Source organism: Varanus komodoensis, unplaced genomic scaffold (assembly GCF_004798865.1).
Source record: "Varanus komodoensis strain SLA01 unplaced genomic scaffold, ASM479886v1 scaffold61, whole genome shotgun sequence".
Classification (NCBI taxonomy): domain Eukaryota; kingdom Metazoa; phylum Chordata; class Lepidosauria; order Squamata; family Varanidae; genus Varanus; species Varanus komodoensis.
Genome location: NW_025336236.1, coordinates 2,098,517 through 2,115,486, shown reverse-complemented (window position 1 = coordinate 2,115,486; position 16,970 = coordinate 2,098,517). Strand labels below are relative to the sequence as shown.

General features: G+C 40.0%; 1 protein-coding gene across 1 annotated transcript in view; it reads left to right on the top strand.

Annotated features, from left to right (window-relative positions):
* TRHDE (thyrotropin releasing hormone degrading enzyme) overlaps positions 1-16,970 on the top strand; it is a 467,798-nt gene that overhangs the window by 311,694 nt on the left and 139,134 nt on the right. The window contains exon 4 of the mRNA XM_044449813.1: positions 15,683-15,837. Coding sequence (XP_044305748.1) covers positions 15,683-15,837 — 155 coding nt within the window. The remainder of the gene's footprint in view (positions 1-15,682; positions 15,838-16,970) is intronic.

Here is a 16,970-nt window from a genome sequence, read left to right as displayed (position 1 = left end):
GCTCCACTACCTGCAAAGCTGGGAGAACAATGGGAGATTTGTGGCTGTGTGGCCAAGATTCTGTTGAGGTGGGCCATGGTGGAGGGTAAACTGGCAACTCAAGCAATGGGATGGTGTAACTTAGTATCCTGCAATAGCAGAGGGTTGGACACGATGGCCTTCAGGTCCTCTCCAACTCTACTATTCTATGATTCTGTGATTGCTTTGTTTCAAGAATGGATGGGTGGTGGTGAGCATTCAACTCAGCTGCTGGAAGGTACCTGTGATGCCTTTAGGCTGTGATGCCTGGCAATGCATGCATCCATGCTAAACCAGGAGGACCAAATTTGGTCCCCAGTTTTGCAGTCCCGCCCCCTCCCCCCCCGCTCCCATTTAAGATTATTGGGCACAACTAGCTGTTTCTAAAAAGGTGGGCTACTGCTAGGCAAGGAAAAGGTAGTGCCAGATAATTAATCACCCGTCTTTGCATAAAATAATCTTGCACTAACATTATATTGCAATCCTGTGGGCCATGAAGTAACCAGATCATATATATGTTTGGGGTGGGTTGCTTGTGCTGGTGTGATGGAGAAGGTCTTTTAGCACAGCCAAGCCTTTACTTGTGGATTGCTCTGTAAATCTTCAACCAAACTAAAACCAGCCTCTTAAACACATAATATGTGACTGAAGTATCACTTTACCTTTAGCTGTTATCTTCAGAGACAGAAGAACTTCAGTTCTTTCTATATTATTATAAAATAACTATGTCCAATAGTTTCCTTTTATGTTTCTCAATTTAGTTTGAATAGTATTTTCCCTCTAAAAAGACCAAGTCTTTCCTAAATTTTAAAATGGGAAAATGACATGAGTTTAAAATGTATTTATAACTCTTGTTTTTTGTAAGTGGATTTTTAAAGGAAAGTGTTTGACATGATAGAATTATTTTAATTCAAGAGTTCTTAAATAATAGGGATCTCGAGTTTTGACAGGGAAACCATAAGTCTTATCCTTGCAGTTAGTGGTAAGCTTTTTGGTTGTGATATAGACTTATCATTTCATATGTAGTCATTTTCATAGTGGCAGTATGCAGTAATCAGATACACATTGTTTCTAGCTAGAGAATCCTCATGCTCTATTAACTATGGTGTTAGGAAAAAGGCTGTTGGCAATTTTCCATCCAGTTGATACATTTAGTATTTACATTAAAAGCACCATTTTTGGAAGGCAGTGCTAATTCTCTTTTCAAAACGTGTTCATGATCAGAATGAAAGTGCATTTCTTTACTTGATGAATGGCTTACACATCTAACTGCTGCACTTTATGCACTGCTAGTGCAACTTAGAATTGCAAGAATCTGGTTTCAATTTCTAGTATGTATGCATTCTGTCAGTGTCATTCGTTAATCTAACACAAATGGAAAAAGGGAGAGAATGAGAAAGCGTATGTATTAAGAACCTAAGCAATGAAGCAAAGAGGAAATATTTATGTGTGAGAACTGCAATATCACTCCTCACTGGAAACTTTGTGAAAGCTGCTTGCTCGCGCAAAATGTTATGAATAAATTCACATGGATTCTTTCAGGTATTGTTTTAAAAGGAGAAGCATTGCTTGTAATTGCTGTACTGTTTGTACATGAGAGATAATTCACTGTCAGTGGAAAACTGGATTCATTTTTTGATTCATCACTGAATGATTTGATGCCTTTTAAATTCATAAAGCTATGGACAATGGATAGGTGCTATGAAATGTAAAAGTCTTTAGGAATATGCATGTCAAAAAAATAGCTTCTTGTAACAATGAAAGCTTAATGCTTGAATAAGCATCAGATTTTTCTGTACACGTGGGAACTTTTTGTTTTACTTTTCTCCCTCTCACTCATAGTTTTTTCTCTTTATTTTGTACCCTTGAGATCGTTAAATCTACAATGCATTAGGCATCTTTTATATCAAAAGCTTTCCAAAAAGCCATCCATTGTTTATGATATTTAATATTAGGAAATACTTTGTTGTGCAATAAGAAGCAATAAAAAAGTCAACAATAAACTGCTGTGTGTCACTGATTTGTTCCTCAGGGTCTCTAACATGCTATCTGATTGTGATTGAAATAATGACAAACAGTTTTAGACTCAAGATTGTTATCTAGTTTCCACTAGGGATGTGAAAATCAGCAAAACGCAAGCATGTTGAGGGGTTCTGATTTTCTCCTTGAAGCATATTCCAGTGTGTGTCTGTGCTGGATGCTGGGCTTTATTCATTTTTCCATGTGAAAATTTCCGTATGTTTAAGTAAATGTAAACTCGGATTGTATGCATTTTTAAAATTATTTATTTATTTAAAATATTTATATACTGTTCGATAGCTAGTGGCTTTCTGAAATAGTTCATAAGCATTAAAAATTTACAAAACACCCATCACTGAAACATTTTCATAAATACCCAGATAAATAATGATAATAATAGACCCTGTAGGCCTGACACATAAACCTCATTTATATTCAACACACATTCAATGCATAACATATAAGCCTCGAAGCACTAGCAAACTGGAATGAAAACCATATAAAATACAAAATGCACCTAAAACCTAGTTATTAACATGCTGGGAACATAAAAAGCATTTGGCCTGGCACTAAAAGGACAAAAGAGTTGGTGCCAGGTGCACCTCTTTGTTGTGCTGATTTCATGAACAGGGGCTACAGCTGAGAAGGCCCTTCCCCTTGTTGTCCCTCTCCTTTCATCCGTTAGAGGAAGCTCTCAGAGAAGAACCTCCAAAGATTATCTTAGTACATGGACAGTAGGAGGCATTCCTTCAGATATCCTGGTTCCAGACTGTGGTGAGAATAAATACAGTGTGGTAAATATGGCACGAGAGCCAGTGGGGTGCGGGACTGGGGCTCAGGAGATCTGGCTTAGGATCGCTGCTCAGCCATGGAACTACCTGGATGTCTTTGGGCCAGTCACAGGCTCTCAACCCAATCTGAATCACAGGCTTGTTGTAAGGATAAAATTGAGAGGAGGATGTTTATGTAAGCTGCCTTGCTTTCCTGGAAAGAAAGAAAAGGCGGGATATAAGTATACCAGATAAATGCACACTTATTTTTCCATAGACTAAAAAGTTTTGTCCCTCTTTTTCAAATGTAGGTATTTCTCAAACACTTGTTCATTGGGAAAAACTGCATTGTAAGTGCAGATTATTTTAGGTTGTGGTTGTGGGAGAGGTAAATTAGATGAAGTTTGGTTAAAAAAAATGAATGGAAACAAATTTCTCACCCATCTCTATTTAAATTGCAGAGCAGATGAATGGAAGTACATCCTTAGATACTCCCTGCCCCCCCTGCTCCCCCCCCCCCACAGCCATTCTAATTAATTTCAGCAAAGGGTTGCAAATGTCCTCATCTCAGGGATGAGGTGAAGGATTTGTGGCTCTTGATTGCTGGTGATCTCCTGCCTTCACCGAGGCTCTGCAGGTTTCTCACAACAGTTACACCTAACGAATATTTCTGGCTATACTTAATATTTGTGTGGGTCACTGGGAGCAGTTCCATCTTAACTCCTTATAACAATATCTTGCCCAGTGCTCCAGAGCATGCGCATGATATTGTCATGCCTAGTTGTGCCTTGGAACCGCACATGGCTCATATTTAAGTATGGAAGCAAAATGAGTCTGGGGCCACTTAGAACAGTCAGGGTAAGAGCCAGAGCGGGATAGGGGTTAGCATGTTGGACTGGAGACCTGGCAGGTCCACATTCTAGTCCCTATGTGGCCATGAAGCTCACTGGGTGTCTTTGGGCCAATCACAGATTCTCAGCCTCACCTACCACACAAAGTTGTTTTTGTTAGGATAAAATGGAGAGGTGGGAAACCTTACGAGATGTCTTGGGTTCCTTGTAAGAGGAAGAAAGGCAGGCTATGAATATAATGTAATGGTAATCATCATAATATTGATATATAACACAAAAGAACCACGAAAAACATGCAGGTTGAGCTGTATAGATCAGTACAGCATTTCAAATAAGGCTCTTATAAATCCCTTATTCCTAGTCACATGAATAATCAGTATCAATGCTGACCACAAGAGGTTAAAAAAACAAACTGCCAGATTGCCAACAAAATGGGAAGATACCATAAAAAGTATTCTTGTAAAAGTCTGTGTTCATCCTGATTTACAGGATTAATATGAATCTCTCAAATATATTTATGTATGATGGATAGTCCGTATTTGTTTTCTAGTTTGGGCTGCTGTCCTTCTCCTTTCATTCTCTAGACATTTTTGTGCCCCTTGTTTCTTCCTATTATCCACAAGGAACAACTCTGAATCAGGATTCCAAATGATCGGAAAGCATTCAGCATCATTTCACTATATGAAACCACAGGGTTCCCCCCTTTCATTTAAGAAACTGTCTACTGTCAACATTTTAGACTCTGTTGGGGCACAATCCAGTGTCCTCAGCCTTCATCATATGTAAGCTTCTCAACTTTACATGCATCTAATGAGGTTGAGCAGTAGTGATGGAGCAGTGGTGGCTTCTGAATTCTGTCTAAATAAAGTGTTGCAGAGGGGAAGGGAGGAAGGCTGGAGTGCTGTTTGGATGTGGCGTAAGCCATCAGCCCCAGCCTCCTTGCCTCTCCACTATCCCCCACCCCGGATGTTCTTTGAGGCGCCTGCAGAGGTAGCCAGTATGGTTATTTCCTGCTGCTAAGAGTGGGGTGAGATGGGGCCTCCCCATATGGAGTTGAGCTCTGAGATTGCAGGGCAATAGGTTGCCATATTATTGGACTCCTAGGGTGCAGTCCTGCTCATGTTTAAACGAACGAAAAGTCATACGACTCCCAGGATGCTGGACTGAGGGATTCTGGGAGTTTCAGGACTTTTGCCTTTGTTTACACATGAATAGATTGTGTCCTGAAGTGCTTAATTGGGGAAAAATGTAACACACAAGCATATATTTTATTACTTTTCTATGAAAGTGTCCATAGCACAGTTCTGAGCATATGCTTTGCATACTGCTGTGAGTAAAGTAGACAATGCTGAGCCAGATGATTTGACTCAGAATATAAGTTTCACAGGTTTATAGGCAGGTGTGGAATATAAGTTTCAACAAAAAAGATATTTTAAAGGATTGAAAAGGACTTTCTATAGCAGTTAGAGAGAAAGTATTGCAGAGTTTCAGATGTTTGCTTGACAGAGTGCAAGAGGTTCGCTATGAATGGGTTCCAAAATGTATATATGCGATGGAGAACTTTTGGCAAGCAGGTATTTTGCATGTGGACCCATCTCCTGGGCTGAAGGGCAGGGAGAACTCCTCTCTGGCAGGGGAACTGTGTGTGTAAAACAATTCTGCTCTTGTAACATATTCCTGGACTGTAAGTGATAATAAACAACTAAAAAGAATATAATCCATGACTACTGGAATAATAAAAAATAAAGCAGAAACAAACTGTCCTATATCAAGGTGAATATTATCTTAGAACCCACTGTAGTTGGACTACCTAAACCAGTGGTGGCAAGTCTATGGCACACGTGCCACAGCGGGCGCACAGAACCCTCTCTGTCGGGACACGAACCAAGTCACCCAAGTATCGCCCAGCAGCTGAGCATCAGATAACAGCACACATAGGGGCCATGCGCATGCTCGGAAGAGTAGCGGTGCCAGCCGATGACGTCATGAGCCGTGACTCATTAGCTGTAACTTGCTCGAGGTTTTGCATGGCCGGTCAGCGTGCTGCCAAGGAGTTGTTTTTTCTAAACTAAAACCTCAGTTTTCAGGTTTTATTGCAGTGTTGGCACTTTGTGATAGATAAGTGGGTTTTGGGTTGCAGTTTGGGCACTTGGTCTCTAAAAGGTTCACCATCGTTGGGTTAGGATTAAAAAACAAGGTGTCTTGGCATGATTTTGATGCTTGAAATGTGTTTAGAATGGGCAGAAATTGTGAGCAGTGCAGAAAAAGCTACTCAAGGAAGGCGTTTTTTTTTTGGAATCGCATTATTTTCAATGGAACTTTAGCCCTATATTAGGGTTAGGGCTATATTAGGGTTAGGGGTGTGCACCAGGGCAGGGTTAGGTTTAGAAAAATAAGGTGTCCTGACATGACTTTGATGGTTGGAATATGTTTAGAATGGGCAGAAATGATGAGCAGTGCAAGAAAATCTACTCAAGGAAGGCTTTTTGAAAATTGCCCTCTTTTCAATGGAACTTTAGCCCCATATTAGGATTAGGGGTGTGCATCAGGGCAGGGTTGGGCCAGTGGTAGTGAACCTATGGCATGTGTGCCACAGTGGTCATGCAGAGCCCTCTTTGTCGGCATGCGAGCCAAGTCGCCCTTGCATCGCCCCAGCAGCCGAGCATTGGATAACAGCGCACATAGGGGCCATGTGCATGCTCAGAAAGAAGCGGCACCAGGTGATAATGTCACGAGTCACGACTCATTAGCTACGACTCATTAGCTATTAGTTTTCGCATGGCTGGTCAGTGCACTGCCAAGGAGAGGGAGAGAGAGAGAGAGAGAGAGACAGAGACAGAGAGAGAGAGAGAGATGGATGGATGCTTGGACTGTCTGTGAGTTGTTTTTTTCTAAACTAAAACCTCAGTTTTCAGGTTTTATTGTAGTATTGGCACTCTGCGATAAATAGGTGGGTTTTTGGTTGCAGTTTGGCCACTCGGTCTCTAAAAGGTTTGTCATCACTGACCTAAACCCTTTAAGAGGACCATTTTTTACCATCTGTCCTTTGGGAAATATCCTGATCACTAACTTTTTCATATTGTTCATTCATGATTTGACCACAGATAATTGATGTTACTTGTAAGCCAACATGCATCTCAAAAGGTGAGAAATAAATAATAGCAACAATAAATAATGACTCTGGAGTTCTGGGTCTTTTTCTCCATTAGAAATCAAACCATGCACTTTCTTTTACAATCTGTAAGTGTTTGTAGTGTCAAATTAGTTAACTTCCAGAGGGAAGTAGCAGTACTATTCATTAAGGTACCTAGAATTTATTTGTGCACACGTGTGTGTCTATTTAAAGTTCATAGAGTCACAAGTTCTAGTTTTCTTTAATTTCCCTCCAATACAGCTGAAACTTTGAGAGAAGTATGAAAAATAGCTATTAGATGTCTACAGTTGTAATCTAATAACAGCTTATTACCAAAGACAACATTTTCTTGGGAGGCTGAAATTTGTCCTGCCTGGGAAATAATTTTCTTTGCTGGATTCAGCAACCCTTGAATTTCTTTGCAGATCGTTGTATCATTCAGTTAGAGCAAGCTGAATTACATTGCTAAACAGTTTTTTGAACAATGTTGTTCTTTCATAAATCACTTCTTTCCCTCTTGACATACGTTAATGATAGTAACACAAAAATTGGAGTCGGGTTTTCTTAATCCAAAGGGGTTTTTAAACTCAATTGCACAAGTTAGATGGAATTGACAACAGATACTAAACAATCTGCATGTTAGAAAAGTTAAGCTAATTGAGGATAACTCCTATTATCTGGTACATATTTCTGATAAATCACTATGCCTATTTGGAAAGATGTTGGCTTGGTTCTCTTGATGTTAAGCCTTTGTGGAACAATTGGATTGAAGTTCTGGTGCATATGAAAATAAATACATTTTCATCAAGGACATGGAACCCGTGTTCCCACTCCCTTCAGCACCACCTAACATGACTAGTGGTCAAGATCTTGGCACAGCTGTAGTCCAGCAACATCTGGAGGTCCACTACAACTGCATGCTAAAAGTGAGTTCATTCTCTCAGTGTGCATCCTTGTGCAGACAAACAGGCACCATCCATGCAAAATAGGAAGGTATCAGTAGACTTGGAGGACACCCAGAGTTTGCAGAAGTACCATAAACCTTGGGAGAGACCATAAGTGCTGCTCTGTGGAGACTGAGAAGGACTAGAGAGAATACAGTGTCTACAAAGTATTTCATTACAGTTTTGTAGTGATGCTTCAGTAGAAAGTATTGAGATAATCAAGGAAATGTATTGTCACATAAACTATTTAGCTTATGTCTGATATCCTCTTCTTCTGAGTGCTATATGAAGCATTCAGATGTTAGTGAGAAACTCTTATATAAGTATTAGTTTTCTAAGTGTTACACTGTTCTTATATGCTTGAAATTCTATTGGGGAGCATTAAACTCACTAGATGTTACTAGAAAAAAGCTCTGACAAAATGTCTTCTCCACATGATGGTGGTAACAATGATGATGGTTTCCACAACATTGCTCTCGAAACAATCTACAGTATATAGAAAATAGAATAATACCAGTGGAACAACAATACACATAAGCTATGCATGAAGCATTCAACGAACAATTCTTTTTTACAAACCTAACAGCATTTCTCTAAATATAATACCAGCATTTCAATTATCATTTTCTTCATATAATATAGATGTAGTAACATTTGGATAAACAAGGGCCTGGTTACTCAAACATACAAATTAGAAAGAATGTGTTAGAACAGAAAACATTGGGAGCTTTCCATGGTATATATGCCAATTGCAACTTTCTATGGGAAGAATGAATCTCCCTAGCAATTTTCCCAAGGTAGCTAATGAATACTAACAAAATGGTGAGAAATGCTGACTCCCACCTGGGTGATCCCACGTCTTTCTTTCTTCTCTCTTGACCCTAATGAAGTAGAAAGTTATAAGTCTTCTTTATTTCCCCCAACTAGAGCACAACCTTTGCTGAAATATTGAAGTAATATTTTGGCAGCACATTCAAAGCCACCAAGTTTTTCTTGCAAAGCACTCTTTATTGATCCATGCACACACACACTCAGAATGTATCTCTGAGTATGTACAGAGTGGCTTGTTCAGCCCAATATAGTATTCACCTCCAGGAACTCTCATTATGGGCATGCCTGGACCCCTTAGGGAGGGGGCTTCTGAGAACAAGCATGTCTCCTTTCTGTGCACTAATTCTCTAATTGCCTCCCCCGCACTTTTGCTGATGATACATCATGAGGTCAAGAGCCATGGCCCCCTTGTCCATGTCTGAGAAATTCCCCTGCTCTAACTCTCCTCCTGCCAACTCTGCATCTTGGTCATTCCCAGAGGCTGCCTGACCATCTGGGGGGATCTGGCCTTGAGATTAGCGTGTTGGTTTCTCTCATCCCAGAGTCTTAGCATGGCCCACATTCCCAGCCCCCTCATGCATTTCTCCTCCTCCTGATTCTTCTGGAGACCAGCCAGCAACCCTGGAAAATGTGCACCCAACACAGCCATCTTTCTCACTCCCATCATAACAACTCAAAAGGGCTAATGCTGGTTAGGGTTGTCCCTGCAGAAGCTGTCCACTGGCAGTTGCATTTGGATGGCCTTTCACAGAACTAGGCTTCTGGAGTGATATTCAAGACCCAGATATCAGTGTCCTTGTGGCAGGCATTTGTCACGTCCAGATGGGTCAGTGCAGCTTTCCTTTCCCAGCACCCGCAACAGCAAATGTTGATTATTTAATATCCCTCATTGTGAACATTGTAGTCAACTCACAAGAAAACTAGTCCTTTCCTGCTGTTATCCACACATTGGTGTGAACTGCTGCACTTAGGAGGACTTAGGAGGTCTGACTCTGACTGGCTGCTTCTTGTATATCGGCTTCCACATGATGAAGACAGGAGTGCTGGTTATGTGGCAACCTGTGGCCATGGAGCTCATGTGTGGGCTTCTTCAGTACAGACACCTTTGTCTGCTGGGGTAGAGCCTATAACTAATATCAGAGCTGGCTCTGTGGTTTCACTCCGCACTAATCCCATGATGCACTCTTTGCATGATCGAAAGAATTCTGAAGCTGGTGAGGCAGGAGTTGTCTTTACAGAAGCGATGCTTCTTTAGCCAGGGTTACTCTTCTGTATGCTTTAGCACTGCATTTTGGAGAACAGTTTCCACCAATTTATCCAGGATCTTAAAATAATTGTCACATAATTTCCTAGATCCCTTTTTCGAAATCATGGATACCCATGATTACCACACTTTCTCCTTTGAATACATGCCTGATTCCCCCCCCCCTTTGTTTTAAACATCTCAAGGTCACCTTTGAATCTTCTTGGCTGGATGGTGGAATAGCATGTTTTCCATCCTAAATCCCCCTGGGGCTGAACGTTACCAGTCTCTGTGATTCTGTGGAAAAGTATTTTCCTAATTTACCTCCTAGTTCCAATATATCTCTCCCTGCCCTTTCTAGTAGAGTTTTATCCATTGCCATTCTGCCAGGTTTCTGTAAAATTATTCAGAATAAGTCTAGTATTTCCTGTATCCTGCACTCTAGGAACTCAGTGTACATGACATAGGGGGCCTATACTAAAATATCCCATGGGACATAACCAGTCTGATTCACATACCATTATTTCTCCTTCATCAGCATTTCTGTCTGTCAAGGACCCCACATTTCAGTGGAAAAAAGGATACTTTCCCCCCATAGGAAAATTTACAGATAATTATGCAACAGCAGGGGTTCTTGTCCTGTAGATTACTCAGTGAAATAATTGCTCTAGGCCTACATATGGTCATGTAGAATGGATCAATTAGTTCTGTTTGCCTGCACAGAAATTAATAACCATATGATGATCCATAACAGACAATAGCCTCTTAGAATTTAATGAAGTTATAGAGAAAGGGATTTTCCTGCCAAAGAATACAAACAAAGCATTCATTGAGTTACAGATAAGCAAACTAGGGTTAGGGTTTTTTGTTTTTTGTTTTACTAGAACTGAAGATTATGTGGAAGCTAGTCTAGGAGGAAATTCAGTAGTTTTTTCCAGGGTATTCAAGGTACATAAACAACATTTGTATAAACAGTAGTCATGAGGATATATTCAGGGGAGTCTCAAATCTAGAACACACCTGCTGCAGCTGGCAGTTTTGCAGGTTTTTTCTTCTCCTATGTATACTTAATAATTTCATGGTAGGGGTATCCAAGGGCATTGTGTATTTGAGTAAGCAAACTGAAAATGGGCTGTCACATTTCAGATGAGATAGAAGCATGAGATTTTTTAAAAAGGATATTCTAAGTTTGCTCTACCATAATAGTATGCCTGTTTTGCTATACTGGTTAAGAATAACAAAGGATGTCAATTGTGTACTATTGCTTAAATAATTACGATGTTTAATTGAATGTTTGGACAGCAAAGATGCTGGGATCCTACATGCAGATTTTGTTTGGTAAGTCAGTCAAACATAGCCACGTAATACTGTGTTTGTGCATGTGTGTGCATGCACGTGTGTGTTTCTTATCATAGATCAAACTGTATAAAGTGAAGCTATTATGCCTTCTGATTTGATACAAGCTAATAAGGGTTCCTCATCTCCCCTTAAAGTCCAGGACAAGTATATTCTATTCTACAGAACTTGCGTCGCAAAGTTGTGTCCGACCCATCGCAACCCCATGGACAACATTCCTCCAGGCCTTCCTGGCCTCCACCATCTCCCAGAGTTCACTCAAGCTCACACCAACTGCTTCAGTGACTCCATCTAGCCACCTCATTCTCTGCCGTCCCCTTCTTCTTTTGCCATCTGTTGTTCCCAGCATTAGGCTCTTCTTCAGTGAGTCCTTCCTTCTCATTAGATGGCCAAAGTATTTGAGCTTCATCTTCAGTATCTGGCCTTCTAAAGAGCAGTCAGGGTTGATCTCCTCTAGGACTGACCTGTTTGATCACCTTGCTGTCCATGGGACTCGCCGGAGTCTCCTCCAGCACCACTACAGAACTTACCTGGAAGTAATCCCCATTTAACTAAAATGAACCTTGTGTCTGAGTAAACATTTATAGTGTTAAGGTACCAGTGTTATAATGAACTTGTGAATATGATGACTGGACCACATGGTCCATCTCTCTGAGGAAATCATTTTATTTCTACTGATTTCTCAGCAGGAACAGGATGAAATAGAAAGAGTTCAAGGAGGAAGAAATCCAACTGTGTGCATACTCTGGCATTTTCTTCCATTTTTTTAAAAGGCAGATGAAAAATTTTCCTGATAGTCAAGGAAGAAAATTAAATGGCTTGTGCTTGACTGGCTGGGTTTTGGTATATCAATAACTCATAGTTCAAAATTTCATGTGCAAGCCTTGGTCTCTGAGCACAGGTCTAGTCCTTGTGATGTAGCTTTTTGTGGCTATTGAGTAGCTAGTTTAGAGAAGCTCTTGAAAAATGTCAACAGGATTTCAACAGCTTCCATCCTACGGCCACCGAATCTCACTTTCTGAATATCGCCATCTAATTACATATTGGACAAGCAGGCACCATCTTATTTCTGAAATTTGTTGACTGCTATATACAGCTATCTGCTTCCAGATTCTATCCGGAACAGTCACAGAATGTTATACTGCAGATTCACATTTCAAAGCATTACATCAGCTATTCCTTTAGCCCCAGTGAGGTAAAAACAGAAAAGAAAGCCCAACATTTCAGAGAAGCTTAATTAGTACTAAGCATGCTTTACTCTACGAGAGACCTAGTTCACCTGCTAATTATAGCTCCTTGCTAAAAACACATAAATGCAGTTGCACAGATGCTTGTGCAGAGGAATCTGACTGAGCACATAGCACCTGTAGCCACTGGCTATGATTTTTCCAGACCTGGTTTAATGTTCTGGAGAGGATAACTGTAACGGAAACCATCTGAGACAGAGTTATTTGAAGGACAGTCTACATGTGTAGGAACATGCCTTGGTTTGCTGGCCCACTGTCATGGCTGTTAGGTTGGTACAGTGCTGGTTCCTGGCACCTTCCATGAGCCTCCTTCAGTGAATCTGCCTGCTTGCTTGCTTCCTTGACAGGCAGAAAGGCAGGGAGCAAGAATGCAGTGACACCTACTGCTACTCCTTTTCACCACCTTCATTGTCTGTTAGAGGGCTGAGATGCGAGTGAACAAGCCAAGGGCACAATGATGAAGAGAAGGGACATCTCTAGGAGGCTGTTGTCAGCAGGCATCTGCCGGGATGTGGGTACTTGGCAGGTATCTAACTGATGCTGGTGGTCATGAACAGGTTGTTGCCTCCTCCTTTTCCTCTCCAGCAGACGGTGATGGGACTTTAGAAGCAACATCCTTTTATTAAAGCTTAAAAGTTACAAAGTTAAATCAGAGTGGTATTCTTTTGGAGGTATGAATGATGCATTTGACCATGTGAAGGGCTGAATCCAAACTGAAACATCCCTTCCTTCCATCCCTTTCACAAAACATTCTGCCTCCTCCCTCAGGGAGGCTCATGCTTCTTGCAGGTGAGACTGCAGGCATTTCAGATATGTCTTAATTGGTCTGCTTATTTTGCTAACCACTTCTTGACAGGGTCAAGCAACTCCCCCTGCATCTCCCTATTGCAAAAGTTCTTAAATGACTCCCTCCTTTTCCAGGTGGTTCTCATACTCTGTCTGAGAATCTTCACTAGGTGACCTGGAAGTGTCAAATTATCTGCCCAGCTCTGCACCTCAGGGTGCTCCTCAGAGTCAGACACATCTGAGCAGACTTTAATGCGCAAGAACTGGGCCCCTTCTCTTCACTGGTCCTGGGTTGCTGGGCAGTAGAGAAGGAGCCTTCTCTGTGCTTTTGGGACATCTACGTACCAAGGTTTACTAGTGGGCAATGATTCTTTTGGGATATTCAGAAACAATAAACATTCCAATGCATGATGACAAAAAGTAGTGGTTTATTTAGCGAAAAACTAGATCTGAAAAGAAAAATAGTACAGGATAATAGCATTAAAAATTAAAAGGCAAGATTAATATGCTCATGTCTCTCTCCAGCTGCTCAGAGTCCCTTAGGAAGGCAGGCACACCCCAAGAATTTGCCTGGTTTTTCTACAGCAATTTCGTGATCCATCTGCATTCATGATCTGCCATTACCTTTCTGTAAATCCGGGCAGTACTTCAGCCAGCTGGTGGTTTGGTGTCCTTGGAAGTTTCTGCTGTATTAACTTTGAGGTGCCGTAAGATTCACTGCTGCTTTCATTGGACTGTGACTGGCAGTGGTATGGGCATTATGAGAAATAATAGGAAATGTAAAAAAATCTTGTAAGAATCCCCAAATGCAATTTGTAGGTACCAGGAAAAACTTAATACTACTTTAGAAAGATAATTTCCCTCACCATTGCAAAACATTTCTTTAGTTCCTTTTATTTATAAAAATTGGTATATAAGGGCATTTGGCCCTAAAACAATTAAAAATCAAAATATTGTGGCAATTAAAAATTGGAATAGCCCAGGGTACAACTCTAAAATGTGTTAAAGGCTTTGTAGGATAAAAGTATATTCACTGCATGTCAAAAATATATCAAAGAAGCACCCAATATTTTGACTTTTAGGTCACAGAGATGCAAAATCAGGCCATACACTTTGCTACAGGAAATGCTGTAAGCCATCTTAAGCCACACAGACATTTTGGAAACATGATATCAATGACATATTTTTATTTGTTACTAACCTTTACCTTCTCTGTGACACTGCAAGGCACTTCAGGCTGAGCAATAGAGGGTAGCCCAAGGATGCCCACTGAGCACCACGGCCGAGTAGATTTCAACACTGGCCTTCATGATTCAAGTCCAGTAATGTTTTTGGAGCTGAGATGAATGCTCTTGGGTTTTTGCTTTGCCTCAAAGATAGCTATTTGGGGATTGTCCTCTTATGCCTCCCTTTTCATTGTGACATTTTGGAGGCACCCAGCCATTCACTATTAATCTTAGGCAATTTCAACACACGTTTTTCCTACAGACTTGTTGCATATAAAACTAGCCATTTCCTTTTTCTGACAAGGTTTCTATTCAAATTAATAATTTGAGGAAAAATGAGCATTTTGGCAGAACAACAAATTTTCAAATCATCTTTAAGACAGTATTTTAAAAGTTAAAGAGTAAGACTTGCAGGGGGTTGCTATAGAACTGTGCAGCATTCAGTTTTCAAGGTTGTGTCCTAAAGCCACTGTGCTACAATTCCAATTTGATGAATATGCCTTTTGCTTTACTTTTGCAAACTTTTTTTCTTCTTTCAACAAATAAGAATATCCATTAATGTATACGGTGACCAAAAGGGAGATTTTTCTTCACAGTCTGCCTCCTTTACCAATAACTTGCAATCATCACTTAAACAGGAATATATTGATGTTTCAGTGAATGCTTCAGATAGATTTTTAATAAAAGAAGAATCTGTATCTCACTGGGCAGTTTATACAGATTGAGTATAACAGGATATATCCATCAGTGTCTGTCTGGTTCCACAAAGACAAACTTCTTCATGGAGCAGAATTTTACTACATGATAGAGGTGTACAAAATTATGCAAGGTGTGGAGAAAGTGGAGAGAAAGACAGCCACCCCTCTTTGGGTACCATTCCAAGTTTTTCCATGACTACCAAGTGTTAGTAAAATTATGCCTGTTTTCAGTCACTGCAGTTCAGTTTCACTGCCTTTACGCACCATTCCAAACAATGGGTGATATATAACAAACTGTATTATAGCTGTATACTCTGTATACTCAGACATTTAAGTCAAGGCATGTGGGAAGTGATGAAGCTTCAGCAGAAGTATCTCTGCTAACTAAAATAATTTTACAAATGTATTGTTGCTAAGGAACATAATGTTTTTTATTTTTGCACATTTATTTGGAAAAACTATTTTAATGTTGATTTATGTTTTTAATTTAACATCTATTATTACTTGGAACAGAATAGATGCCACAGGCATGTTAAAAGTACATTTCATTCTGTTTCTAGATCTATTAGCTGTGCCTAAGCATCCTTATGCTGCTATGGAGAACTGGGGACTAAGTGTTTTTGTGGAGCAGAGGATACTTCTGGATCCAAGCATTTCTTCCATATCATACTTACTTGATGTCACCATGGTCATTGTGCATGAGCTATGCCATCAGGTAGGAGACCAGCCAATCACTCGTGAGCATGCGATATTACATTGTGCTTTTTGTTAGTTTGTTTTCTTGTTTTTTAAAGAGTGATCCATGCAGAATATTCTCTTGGGAAAATAATTAAGAAGACATCATTTAGTTCTACATTAACTGGAAATCTACTATACTGGAAAAACATCCTAGATTAATATGCTTTCCAATTATATTAAGCAGTTTCCCACTACTAAATGGGTATCAGGCCAATATTACAAAGCTTCCTTCCTCTGAAAGTGAATTAGTCTTTATATAGTTCAGTGCAGTAATGGTCACTGGAAATGATTTATTATAGCGCTATAACAGTTTCAAGTTGACTTTCATGTTCTTTTGAAAATTTGCATTGGATAGTCCCTCTGTTCTCCATATATAAATTTGCATGTACTTTTCTTTATGTTTCTTCCATGGGCCTCTCTGTTTATACATGATGAATATATTGCTTTCATGTGTATTGAAAATCTTAAATAGAAGATTTATGGCAGTAAATTCTTTACAATTTTCACATTCCTTTCGCATTACTTTATTTCTTTGCACAATCTTATTAACTGTTTTAAGTCATATTGGTTCAGAATTGGGAAACAGTACAGGCAACAGGATTCACTTTTCCACTCTGGAAACCAATGTAATCAAAACTTCTAAGATGAGTTCTACCCAATATATACTACAATCGCACCTTTATAAGAGTACAAATAACCCCCCTCATAGGCAAATTTAACACTGTTTCCAGAACTGAAAATAGCACAGAAATAATCTATAAATGATGGTTCTGAGCTAGCGGAAACTAAGCACTTTTAATTTCCATTAATTTCTTGGTAGAGATGTAAACACATGCCTGCTTTTTCACTGAAATCAAAGAGTGATTAACATGCTTAGCTTTGCCTGAACAGTCCCTTAAGCTTAGTATATACTTGGTTCAAGAGTGACTCAGGATGCAGTCCTGTGGCTTCTTTGACAATTGTCTAGGGAACCTTAGGATGGAACAGAGTCCCACCTCCCACCTCAGGGAAGCACTGCAAGGTTGGAGTAGACACTGCAACCTTAGAGAGTACTTTTTATGGCTTCTGCTCTAGAGCCAGTATGGTTCTTTTAGCACTGGTTGTATTCTG